The sequence below is a fragment of the Thermobia domestica genome, chromosome 8, assembly GCF_964235325.1.
Source record: "Thermobia domestica chromosome 8, izTheDome1.hap1.1, whole genome shotgun sequence".
NCBI classification, from domain to species: domain Eukaryota; kingdom Metazoa; phylum Arthropoda; class Insecta; order Zygentoma; family Lepismatidae; genus Thermobia; species Thermobia domestica.
In genome coordinates this window covers 226,636,289-226,649,338 of record NC_137461.1, presented here as the reverse complement: position 1 = coordinate 226,649,338, position 13,050 = coordinate 226,636,289, and the positions used below count along the sequence as shown (strand labels likewise).

Here is a 13,050-nt window from a genome sequence, read left to right as displayed (position 1 = left end):
AAAACCATACACGTGGTTGTACTAAAATTTGGCAATTTCGTACCCATAAAAGGAAACGAGGTGAACCACCCAAATTTACAGTAATCTATATTAGGGTCCTATACTATAATCCCAAATATATAAAATGGGCAATTTCCAAAATTAAAGGGGGGAGCCAAGGTACTCCTCCCAAATTTTTCAAGGGGTGCACAAATGTATCTATGTCTTATGATAGGTAATGGACCCCTATACATGACCATATAACTATATAAGGTAATAGGACCTCATCCAAGAGGATAAATTAGGCCAAAAGAACAAACACGTGGTACAACGTATTGCTTACGTTTCTATTTTGGCAATTTTGTACCCCTAAAACGGAAGGAGGTGGACCACCCAAATTTATCATAATACATGTTACGATCCAGTACTATAATACCAGATGTTTAAATTGGGCAATTTCTAAAATTTAAGGGGTGGGCCAAGGTACCCCCCAAATTATTCAAGGGGTGCATTAATGTACCCATGTTTTATGAAAGCTAATGGACCCCTGTATACGCCCATATAACTATATAAGGTAATAACACCTCATCAAAGGGGATAAATTAGGTCAAAAACCTCCGAAATTTGAATTTTTGGCGATTTTTTTACCCATGAAAGGAAACGACATAGACCCCCAATACTGATAGAGGTACATACCCTGGTCCTAGGCTATCACACCCAATTTTTAGATTTGTCAATTTCCAAAATTTAAGGGGGGTGGTCCTATGTACCACTGCCAAAATTTAGGGAGTGGGTCATGGTACCCCGGCCAAAATTTAGAGGGGGTGGTCCTATGTACCCCTAGGTCATTGGCCCTCATCTAAGCAGTAAAAGAGAACGAATTTCAAAAATCCCGCTCATAAAAGAAAGTGAGGATGAGTCATTCGGGCCAACGTGGGGGACTACTACTGGTGGTCTACGGACCCATAAAGGTCAGTGGATATTCATTAGAGGACATGCAATTTGTAGTTGGGAAAAGTGTTTTATCTTAAACTAGCCTTCAGCAAACATTTTCATTGGTGGGACCTCGGATGATGTACAATATGGAAATATGCTTGAAAGCACTGTTACGCCAATTTTGTTAAAGGAGGAAGAGTGATTTCATCAATATTGGCAACAAGATGGGACACCACCGCATTATGGCTGTAATGTAATCGATGGTTCAATGAACATTTTCCCGATTGCTGGCAGTGGTGTAGCCAAACCAACTTAAGTGGGGGGCCTGAGATTCACATGGGGGGCTCCTTATAGAAATACCATATTTTGTTCTTCAAATAAAAATTCCCGGTAAACAAAGGTCTCCTGGGCATCTTAGACTCCTAGTAATCGAAGAACAAAAATTTCAGAAGGCAGAGCAGCAATTTCAGATTTCATACACAAAGGAAGTTTTTATTTTGTATTATCTAACATGTGTTCTTGTACTTAATGTTTGCAGTAAAAATTTACGTTTTCGGCACAGGGCATGGGCACCAACACCACTGCAAACATTAATTACAAGAGTATTTGTTAGATGGTTAGGGAGCAATTCGAGATGAAATGTTCGAACAAAATGCGTAATTTAGTGTAGGTTAGATTTGGTTAGGATAAATGTATTTACACTTGTATACTGTTTACAAAACAATTTAACCTTACCTAACCTTCACGTCTATGCGTAAAAATCGATAGTCACGTTTACATGTTGATGTAAACTATTCGTAGACTATTTTCGGCGCAGACATGTAGACAGCAACGTAGACTATAATGGCTTCTTGTACTGTGTCTTGTGTGAAACTTTGACAATTAAAATTTATAATTAAGCATACCACGAAATGTTCGGAGGTGTTAATTTTGAACTAAAACGTTTGGTTAATGCGAAAGCAAATTGGCCAACACAGTTACTTCTAGACTGAAGGCGCATAGAGGTAAGAACCGTTGTTGCTGGGGAACGTTATTAAAACTTAATTTCATTTGTGACAATTAGAAAGGTGACCTCTGAAGAGAGCAACGATGTACTGTAGGTAACTGGTCCACCGTATGTGAAACATTACGAATTCGAGTAGAAGAATGCCGTATATTCTTAATTACAAGGACTAAATGGTTCTAAATTCTAGCACTCACACAAATGTTTAATTTACCTCTTCTACAGCAAATTAACTACAATTTCTAAAGCCCTAAACACGCTGCGCCGTTAAAATTGTAACAGCATAAAAAAGTACAAGTGAAAATATTATACGAGAATACTCTAGAACAAGTTTGCAGGAGACGAGTACGGCAAGAGTGCAGACAATTCCCATGCTTATGCACAGCGTTAAAAAATCCCTTCGGCATGACTACAAGGGTGCATATGGTCAACAGTTATATTTTTATATAAACAATTTTAGATGAAACTCGTCTTTAGAATTTTAAATGAAAATATATCTTTACACAACTAAGTTATGGGCCATGAGGGCACAGTAAATATTAAGCTTTTATCACACCTTTTTATAGGACTTGAGGAAAATCTACTGAATGTCTTGAATATGAGTTTACTATCAGCTCACAACAAATACATATATAAGTAGTTACAAGAAAAGGGAACGACGGTACGAATTCTGAACATTCAGAATTAAATTCGTAATTGCATTACAGAAAATGATGTTTTAAAGTTCAAGAACAAACAGATGCAGTTTTTGTTTTTCAATATAGGGGGAGTTTTCATGACTTCTGAGAAAACCTCTTCAAGAACCTGTTGACAGAAATATCCTCAAAAACTTTACTTTCGAACGAAAGATGTACTAAGTTTGCTTTACGACGATGTAGCATCGAGCGTCTATAGGGTGTCAATACACGACTAAGAGTGGAAAACGAGTTTCCGCACGACGCAGTAGAGGCTCCAAAAGTTAATCCAGCAGCATACAAAGAATACACCCCTGGAAAAGCCTCTCTGTACGGGTATAACATTTCCCTCAGTCTGTGAATGGTTATGGTAGGTAAATCACTACACTGTTTCAATAAAAATCGCTTACAAGTTGCAATGTCCTCTGCATCGGGAGTATATGTGACGAGTTCACACAATGGCGTAAGTTCCTTAACGTCAAGAAAATTTTCTGAATTTATTTCTCTTAATGTCTTGAGAGAAGTAAAAATATTCGTATTTCTTTCACTGAATCGAGCTGAAATCTCCCCGGTTACGCAATCAATTACATGGAAGTATAGCTTCTTATAAGTATCTGGGCTTGTGTCCCTTTCTCTTCCATAATCTAGGGTATTTTCGTACACCACCATGTCGTGTAATGAAGAGCTAGTCTTGCAAATTCGTTTTCGTGGAGGGCAATTGTCTGTCTCGTCCGAAAATTCATGACGTATCTCATTTTGCAACTCATTGAAACTGTCGTCAGTGCGTAACGAAGAAACTTCTTCGACGACGGATTGAATAACACCAACTGCTGAGCACAAATCAATTGCTTCAGACTGCAGCATGGCATTAGCAGGTTGCACAATCTTCAGAATTTTCCTCACAAAGTAGGCCAGAAACTTGAACATGAGTCTATTTATCTTCTGTAATAGAACTGAAGCCTCAATGGAGAGACTTCCATCGAGATCAGTTTCCTCTTCAATAGCTGTGAAAAGCGCTACCAGTTCCTGGTAACTGAATACAATAGCTTCTGTTGTTGCTAAATGGCCAGTCCATCGATGTTCTAGCAAACGTTTGAGCTTTGTACCCTTGTACTTCGTCATTATACTAGGTTTCCTAACATAGTTATAAATTGCGTCGCATACTTCAAAGAACTGTCGAATCCTGTTTTCAGTAGAAAGGGCATGTATAACAACTAGGTGCAACTGATGGTTAAAGCAGTGAAAATACGGAATAGTTTTTCCAACTGAGTCTTGTAGTAATTTCTGTGCACCGCCATGCCTCCCTGACATAACATTTGCGTCGTCGTAGCACTGACTAAGAATGTTTTTTTCGTTGATACCTGCACTCTTCAATACACTAAGAACTGCATTCACTATTCCCGCTGCACTCTGATCATTAATCTGCATCATCTCTACAAGATTCTCACATACTTGTCCTCGAATTACATATCGCACAATTACAGAAAGATTTTCTACACCACTTTTGTCCCTTGTACAGTCGACTTTCAGAGTAAAAAACGAACAATCGCTAGAATTTACCCGAACTAAATACGCTGCAATTTGAATCACTTCGTTTTGAATTTCGGGAGACGTGTATTTTGCATTTTTAGGAATAATGCCACTTATTTCACGCAAAGTTTGATCTCTCTTGCAAGTAAATTCAAAGAGTCTTAAAAACACCGGATGCTTCACTGTCACTGTTTTCATATAGGAAAACTTCCTCAACATCAGTACCACTTGCGCAGCTCATTGCTGATGACAAAGTATCGTTTTTGTTTGACGTGTCGTCTTTACCGCGCAATGGCAATTCGTTTGTAGTTAAGAACTTGATAATGTCAAAAATACCAGTCAAATAATAACGGTACTTGTCCAGTTGTTTCTCTTGCAAGAGTGTCGAAACTCCCGAATTGCTAGCATCTCGCAGATTCTTCTCCTTCCATTCAAGCACAGCAGTTTGGTGATTCTTTGATGCTGTGTGCTTAGCAAAACCCTTGTTGCGTTCTAATGCACGTTTCCAGTTCCTGTACCCAGTCAAAGTAAATGCATCGTCCGAGCTTGGTTTGAAAATTCTGCATGCAAAACAAAACGCTGCATCGCGAGTAACTGAATATTCCAACCACTCTCTTCCATTGTACCAGTTACTTGAAAAAGAACGTTCTTTACCACCTGTTTTAACTTTTGGGAACACTGATAACATTGGTTGTGAAGGAACCTTATTATTTAAGTCACTTGGCACCTTACTTGACACTGAAATATTTTCTTCTCCTTTAGTTCTTTCATCTTCTTCCCTTTTTTCGATGAAATGGGAGTCATCAGTTGCAGCAGGTTTAGTTATATCTGTCTGTCTCTTAAAATATTTTAACAACGACATTTGAGATTTTCCAAGGTTGCTAATTTACTTGATCGTGTTGAAAACGGTGATCAAATGGAAAAGACGGCGAGTGCAATGGTTTCAATCCTCATGCTTCCCAGACAGACCTTCGTTACGTAGCTAGTTGTGCCATTCTAGACACTACGATGTTTCTATGCTATTACAGCTTCAAATATCGATCGGGGTGGATTTACACTGTATTTTTGATATTTATGATTCTTCATTTCGCTCAAAATATACTTTCTAAATAATATGAGCGAAAATTCTGTGAATTAATATTGTTGTGACCGCAACATATAAGATCTTAGATGAATTTCAATGTAACCTTTCTCGGCACACAATTTTGTGAAACAAAAATTCTTTTCTTAAATGAGATAGGTACAAATATCTTCCAATCAGAGTTTTGCGTTTGGGGGGGGGCACAAAATTCGTTTGGGGGGCCTGGCCCCCCGTGCCCCCCTTGGCTACACCCCTGATTCTGGATAGGGCGACATGGATCAGTAGAGTAGCCAGCACTTTAAAGCTATTATCTACAAGTGTAAAATTAGTGACATTGGCTACCTGGAAAGGAGAATTATTACGGCCTGTGAACAAATATCACCAACTGTGCTTTGCAGAGTGCACAAGCACTGTGTCGCACGGTTAAGGATATGCATAGAACAGAACGAAGGGCATGTTGAACAGGTCATGTGATCGTATTTGTTTTAAGTGTGTTAGCTATATCTTTTCCTGGTTACTAAATATGTAATGTGAGAAGTTACAAAGATTGTTGTTTTTACTTTATCCTTATTCTTCAATTCGAAACTTCACACACCACGTTTCACAGCATTTCACGCATAATATATCTAAATCTATTCACAACTTCAAAACTGTTACAGGCTTTGGAAAAATAGCCTTACCGTTGGGTTTCTCTTCGAACGAGAATGTTGATTAATATGTCACATGACTATGTTGCCATTTAAAATAAACAAAATGATTCCAAGATGGCGAACGACAACCTTAAAGACGTCATAATGTTTCCCCTTCCCATCAACATTGATCCCAATTGACTCCGGATCGACTGCATTTACAGTTTTTCAAATATTTAGCCTGGTCCAGATTTTGTATTTCACTTAACAAAATATCTTTCACTTACTTCGGATATTTGAACATTTTCCAATGTAGCAAACGAAGAAATTGTGGGATTTTAGTATGCCATTTACCAACATCTATGTCAAATTTTAACTCTTTAACAATTAGTTTCTAAGTTCAATAAAATTTTGGATCAGTTTGACGGTAGTTTTTGGAAATTTAGAATTTAGAGCTAATTATTTCTAAAAGTATGCGTTTTATGAAAAATTGTTTTTCTATAAAAAATATAGTGTTATCTATGTTGTATAAAACGGCACTAAGTTTATCTTTTATGTTTAACCATAGCGAAGATATTGCTATTTTTATCTGGGTATCGTTCATTTGACACTTCCAGCGGTCATTTTCCAATATGGCGGCGAAGGTCACGTAGGATTTCAGGGGACTTTTAGTATCTTGTTTAGAACATCATTCCCAACATCTGTACCTATTTTCAGCTTGTTACTAATTTGTTCCTTCCTTCATTAAAATTTGAGCTTCATTTACTACATTAGAGTGCAAAATTCTGCAAATATTTCATTGTATTTTCTACTTTTTTAAAGATTTCACTCATTGTCAGAAACATCTGTGTGTTTTCCTCTTTTACCTCAGTAATATTAAAACGAAGTAAGAAAAACTATTTATAATTTCATGTTCATCATATATTATATTTTTGATAGTTTTACAGCACTGTAAATAATAAGTAATGGAGGAGTAGTAAAATTAACCTTCAATATATGTTTGTCAATCTACTTATACCTATTAATCTATTTAAATACAGAATGATCCAAAATATCTACGAACGATTTGTGATTTAATCGCGTTATGGTAGAGTACTTAAAAATTATCTGAATTATTTGCTCATTTTGTATGCGTAAAATTGTAATCAATAAAATTTAGAAATAATTGTGATAGAATTATTGTATTGCATAAACTTTGAAATTTTTATATTCGTATCAATGCAAATAGAATTATTGTTTATATTACATCAATAAAATCACTAGTTCAAGAACTGTTGACTTCTACTTTATACTTTTTATTGGAGAATAGTATCACTTTAATGAGAATGACCTATTAGCAGCAGGGACAACTTTGTTAAGGATAGTATATTTTAATATTTTATTTTGACTGATGTTTTTCAAAATTTCTAATTTATAATTGCTTAAATTAATTTATGATATTAAATTGATATGTTGAATCTATGAATCTGTTTAGTTTCAGAGAGACGGGATATAATTGCCAAAGAAATAATTATCATTACTAACATTTTTTTTGAAAAATCTTAATTTTTTTAATCCAATATTTATTTTTACCACATTGATTAAAATATATTTGATGAAGAAAGAAGGTCTTCAGCGAAAATTTCGGATGATATCGTCACTTTTAATGACTTTGTTAACTCTTTATTTGTCCTTCTGTAATGTTTCAAGAAGATAAGATTATCATTTTTTTTCTTGAGTTGTGTAAAATGATCATTCTATGAAATGCAATATACTGTTACGTGATTATGTAAATAAATTCTTCATATCACTCTAAGGACTGAAGTAGCAAGAAAGTACAACGACAAAATTAATATATTTTCTCTGTGTATTTAATTCACAGTTGCTTAGGTTGAATAAAGCAGCTTTTTCCAAGACTTCTGTTGGTGAAGTTATGAGTCTCGTGTCCACGGATTTGAACTTCTTGGATAACTCCCTGTGTGCGACCATGTTGGCGTTGTGTGGACCTTTTGTACTTATTAGTATAACATACATCATGTGGGCTAATGTTGGTTATCCTGCATTTGCTGGTGTTATTGTAATTTTTTGCGTGATTCCTTTACAATGTAAGTAAAACTAACTTGTCTTTTGATTAGATCAATTTTAACAGATATATAATTTAACTCTTCAGATACGAATGTGGCACATAAACACCAATTCGATTCTTCCGTTGAGGGCTATTGTGATATATAAACATTACATCTGGATGGACAGGACAGATGTGGTTTTATAAACCTTATTTGCATATAATTTGTCAGTCATAGGCTTCAGTAGATGTCTCTGAAGAAAGATTGATGGCCATCCCTGAAGTGTAATATCTCAATACCTACTTGATCTTATATTTATTGAAAGGGCCGCGGTGGCTCAATGGTAGAGCGTTCATCTCTGGTGCATGGGGTCCTTGGTTCGGTCCCCGCTCGCGCCAAGTGAGTTTTGTGCTGGACAAACACCGTGTGCGTGGGTTTTCTCGGGGTTCCCCCACTTTCTTCATTCCACCTTTTCATTCATTTCTCATCATCACCGTCTCATTTAGTCTCGCTGACATAGCTGTGGGACGTAAAACTGAAAGATTTCATTTCATTTTATGCTTATTGAAAATAATATGAAATTTGATATGAATTAGATACTATATATATAATTATTTAGTGATGTGTTTTACACAGATCTGTTTTTTGAAATGTTTCAATTAAGGTTGTTTACATAACAAATTAATAAAGTATAAATTTGAGTTAATTGTCAACATCACTTAACTAAATATTTCCTACATATACAGTATATAATAATTTTAAGTCCGTAAGTGTTATATGAAGTAATTGTTTCTAAATTGGTACCCATAATATAGTAACAAAAATAGTATTTACATTACCTGCATGGATCGAAAAGGTTCCAAATGCAATTAATGAAGGTTTCTAGGATCTACAATTCCATTATGTTTCCTCTAAAAAGAAGTGTTTCCCTTATATGTAAAACATAATCTATTAAAATAATTGAATTGCTGAGTGGAAGAATTATAGTACAAGTCCAAAATTGCACTTCACAAATATTTCAATAAGAAAGTTATGTTTTGCAGTACAACACACGAAATTCATTTTTAAATTATCTAATAACTTGCAAAGTATTACATCAAAACATAGACATGTGTTGTTCTATGCATTCAACAATAGTTTTTGGCTTTAAGTATAACGGCTTATTTTGGAAAAGTTTTGTTCTTCCTACTCATCAATTCAAGTATATGTTTAGTACTCGTGAATGACTTGTGGGGATTTAAAGTGTTGAAAACTTTTGGAAAAGATACATTTGTCGCTTTTTCCATAGATGTGAGTTTTACGCAGATATGTTGTGATTCGAATAGAGAACAATACCATACCATTATCTACTTTTCCTGTTAATATCTAGTTAATGCTACGAAGAAGGAGAACAATTTATACAAAGAAATTTCCTAAGACAAAATATTTTGCAGGTAAATACTTTTCTATTCGGATCCCTGGAAATAGAATATCTTGCGGAACACTGTTGATCAGAATTGAACAGTGAAATGAAAGATGTTTGTATAAATAATGAGAGCATATTTATAATAAAGAACATGTTAGATGGATGAAAGATTTTTTATAAAAGAATTAAACAAAATAATTTGCACTTGTTGAGAGTATGTGAAGCCAGAAGGAAGGTAACAGGAAAGCACAGATATGAGTTTTACTACACTATGGTATTCTAGCTACGCTACGCTAAAGCTACGATATTCTAATATGGATGGCGAAGAATACGGATGTAGTCACGTGAGAGTTATTCTGAATACGTAATTGTAAGAGAGGGATTTATTCAGAATATGTAAGTGATGGTATAATAATATCAGAAGGATCTTGTGTTAATGTTACTGGAAAGAAGAAGGATCTTATGTTGATACCGACGATCTCGTGAATCAGTAAATACAAGCAACAATAAATAGAGAAATCTACAAGAATGCATAAGGACAAAATGGTCTAGTATAATTATAACGGTTAATTTAATGGTGTCACAGAAGCATTTAGCAGTAATGTATCATGCACTTAATTATCATGCATCATATACTGCAAGTTCGCAATATATTGACGGAAGTAAATTATATTATAATACATTGATGCAGGAGATATTTTAGAATACTTTGTAGAAGGGAAAATGTGTCCTAGTGACAGTATTATATCACAATTTTAGCTGCCTGACCTGGACGCAAGAGTTTAGAAATATAGCTAAAAGAAAAGCAAAAATACATTGGGTATTGAGAAGCTGAAAATGGAGAGATTTTGACAGAAAATTTGATGAAAGCTGTTAAATACACAAAATTATTACACATAATTAATACAGTTAAGAACTAAAGGGCAGTGAATGAATTTCTAACAACTTTTACATAAGATTGCTACAAAATCAGTAGGGAATAGTGAAAATATCAGTGGAAAAAAGCCAGAATTTACACAATACTGTTTAGAAGAGAAAGGAAATAATAATAATATAAAATAAATACAAAAGTACAAGTACCATAGAAGAAAATGGATGGCTGTTCCTGTGAAGGCAGAATAAATACTGGAGAAGGTCTGGATGTGCTTTCATTGTTGTCCATCACAGGCTGGAACAATTGACCACATAAGGGAAAATTATATCAATCAAGAGCTTGGAATGCACTTGAGCTTGTCCGTGAATGTCAATACTTGAAGAGTACGGTTTGTGAGATCCTGAAGAAAGAATTGACGATAAGGTAATGGTTTTCCAAATTGGTTCCTCATGAACAGGCAGAAGATCAAATTTAACTTCGGAAGGAGGAGCACCGCAAAAAAATGTCGTTTGTTACCATCGTCATCCACGATTATCGAACAAAACGTTGACCGTTGATGAAAGATGGGTATGTCTATATACCTAATTCTAATCAAGATTTGTGCCAAATTTTGATGTGTTTTGGGTAAAATACCGCCGGCAAGGATACTTAAGATTTGTGTACGAGGAAGAGAGTGTTGATCATTTGGCATCGACAGTATCACATTTCAGATATTCCTGTAACTTTAATGGATTGAAAACGCCTATTCAACTTGACTGTGATTATGGAGTTACGCGTGGAGAGCGTCAAGATGCTTCCAGGGTTCTAGCAGCGTGTCATTGAGAGTAATGGGCACTACTGTACAAATAGTGACATTTCAGTTTTTTACTATTTCCTGTTTATCAAGCACTGAAATAATTGCTTACGCGTGTTTGACTCGGCTAGTCTGATAGAAAAGCATGAAATAGGGGATTAGAAAGGAGAGAGGAATATGAACAAGATAATATGAATATAAAAAGAATGAAAACAGAAAAAGTTTTTTATAAAAAGAATATAAAAAGAATGAAAACACATATAATAAATTTGGAATTTCAATCCAAGAAAAAAGAACTAAATTGATTGTAAAATGTAATTATCACTATCTGGATAATGATAAGGTAAGGGGTGAGGTAAGAAGATCAGACAATTAATAAAGAATTATCTACATTTAAATAGTAAATGAGAAATTTCGTACAGTGTGGAAGTCTTATCTCAGAAGATAACACTAGCAAAGAGAATTTGTATTGAAAATATTTTTGAACTATTACTGAAAATTTTGCATATGCTCCCAGCAAGTATGAATTGACTGGAAATATACGGAAGCATTGTACTGAATAGAAGTAAAATCACCACGGAGATATATTGGACATTTTGTAATAATATTCTTGCAGCTTGACTTATTCTTTCCCGACGTCGATGGGATAGAGCCTCATATCTGGCATAAGTTGGTGTCGTTTCTCTATATTGAGCAAATTCTGTTCGTGCTTAGGCCATTAATACGAAGTTTGGAACACAGGTACTATCCAACTCCTTCTTCTGACTGGATATGAAACAGTCTTGGGTCTCTGGCTTGTAGCTTTCTTTTATACTAGCTTCATGGACGCACTATTGTTCCTAGAGACTTCTTGTGGCCTACCAGTATCAGAATGACCTCGATAGCTCTTTGGTTCATATAACTGTTTATTAAAAGTAGTGTGGTGATGAGGAACTCTCTCTACCGATTGGTCGGCAACACCCGAGAGATCCGACTAATCGAAAGACCTGAGAGATCACTAACAAGGGTTAAAGCAAGTGTCATCTTAGACTATGATACTCCAAGCTTTAAACTTCCGTGTTTTGTTATGGAAAACGTGTCACACGGACTGTCGAACAAAGAGCTTGACATACGCAGAATATACATGTAAAAGAGCAAGCTTTAGACTTGGCATTTGAGTTGGTAAATAGTAACTAGGAATTCCTCTATAAGTTTGTTGTTCTAATGCAATGTTTATCTTATACACAATAGATGAATACAAAATTTCTGCCTATCTATTAAAGTTAAACAAAATGGGTTATTTAAAAAAATAAAGATGAGATATTGATATAGGTTTATCTTCTCTGACACATTTAAAGGGTACTGTACAATCTTCAAATAATGTAAGTCAAATATTCTTTTTATACATAAAATAAATATTAGGCATTTTGTTAAATAGATAACATAATACGATGTTAGAATATGAAAATTGGTAATATAATGAAACTGTTAATAACTTTCATTGATTATATTTTCATTGCCTTGATTAAAATACATTAATAGTTTTATTATACATTTACTGTAGAATATGCTCAAGTTATACTAATATCTAGTGTCCTTATATTTAACTAACATGATTATGAAATATTGCCAATATTTAAACTCAGTTTGGATAAGCCACATGGTATCAAAGTGGAGGAAAGAGACAGCAAAAGTTTCAGAAGAAAGAATTCGGCTGATGAACGAAATAATATGTGGAATTCGTCTAATTAAGATGTACACCTGGGAAAATCACTTCTGCAACTTAGTTGGTGATATCAGAAGGTGGGTAGAAATTCTTTAAGTATGCATGATTACATAAACGATAGGACTAATTCTAAGCTCCTTCCAGTAGTGGTGTACGTTTATCACACTGTGTTGAGAAATCCATGTAATGCTTCTAACAAGTTATCAGTGAGTACATTACTACAAAACTAATTAACTAAATTTTAGCATATCAAAAATAGAAAGAAAATACGGGTCATATTAGAATTTAAGAGAATGGAGAACTAGAATGCTAGAATTTATACCCTTGTGTGCGAGTTTGTACTCATGTAATTTTAATCCCTATAACCAAGGGGCATGTTTGTCTTATTTCTTTAAG

At 34.7% G+C, this 13,050-nt stretch overlaps 3 protein-coding genes across 3 annotated transcripts in view; all 3 read right to left on the bottom strand.

The window, feature by feature from the left end:
* LOC145692488 (ATP-binding cassette sub-family C member 4-like) overlaps positions 1 to 13,050 on the bottom strand; it is a 357,392-nt gene that overhangs the window by 310,244 nt on the left and 34,098 nt on the right. The window lies entirely within an intron of this gene.
* LOC145692487 (zinc finger MYM-type protein 1-like) lies at positions 2,692 to 4,023 on the bottom strand. Its single transcript, XM_081767795.1, has one exon. It carries the CDS (start codon positions 4,021 to 4,023, stop codon positions 2,692 to 2,694), a length of 1,332 nt encoding a protein of 443 aa, XP_081623921.1.
* Positions 4,274 to 4,810, bottom strand: LOC145692486 (zinc finger MYM-type protein 1-like). Its single transcript, XM_081767794.1, has one exon. It carries the CDS (start codon positions 4,808 to 4,810, stop codon positions 4,274 to 4,276), a length of 537 nt encoding a protein of 178 aa, XP_081623920.1.

Coding starts and splice junctions, on each gene's coding strand:
- LOC145692487 (XM_081767795.1), bottom strand. CDS start 4,023: ATGATGCAGATTAATGATCAGAGTGCAGCGGGAATAGTGAATGCAGTT.
- LOC145692486 (XM_081767794.1), bottom strand. CDS start 4,810: ATGTTATCAGTGTTCCCAAAAGTTAAAACAGGTGGTAAAGAACGTTCT.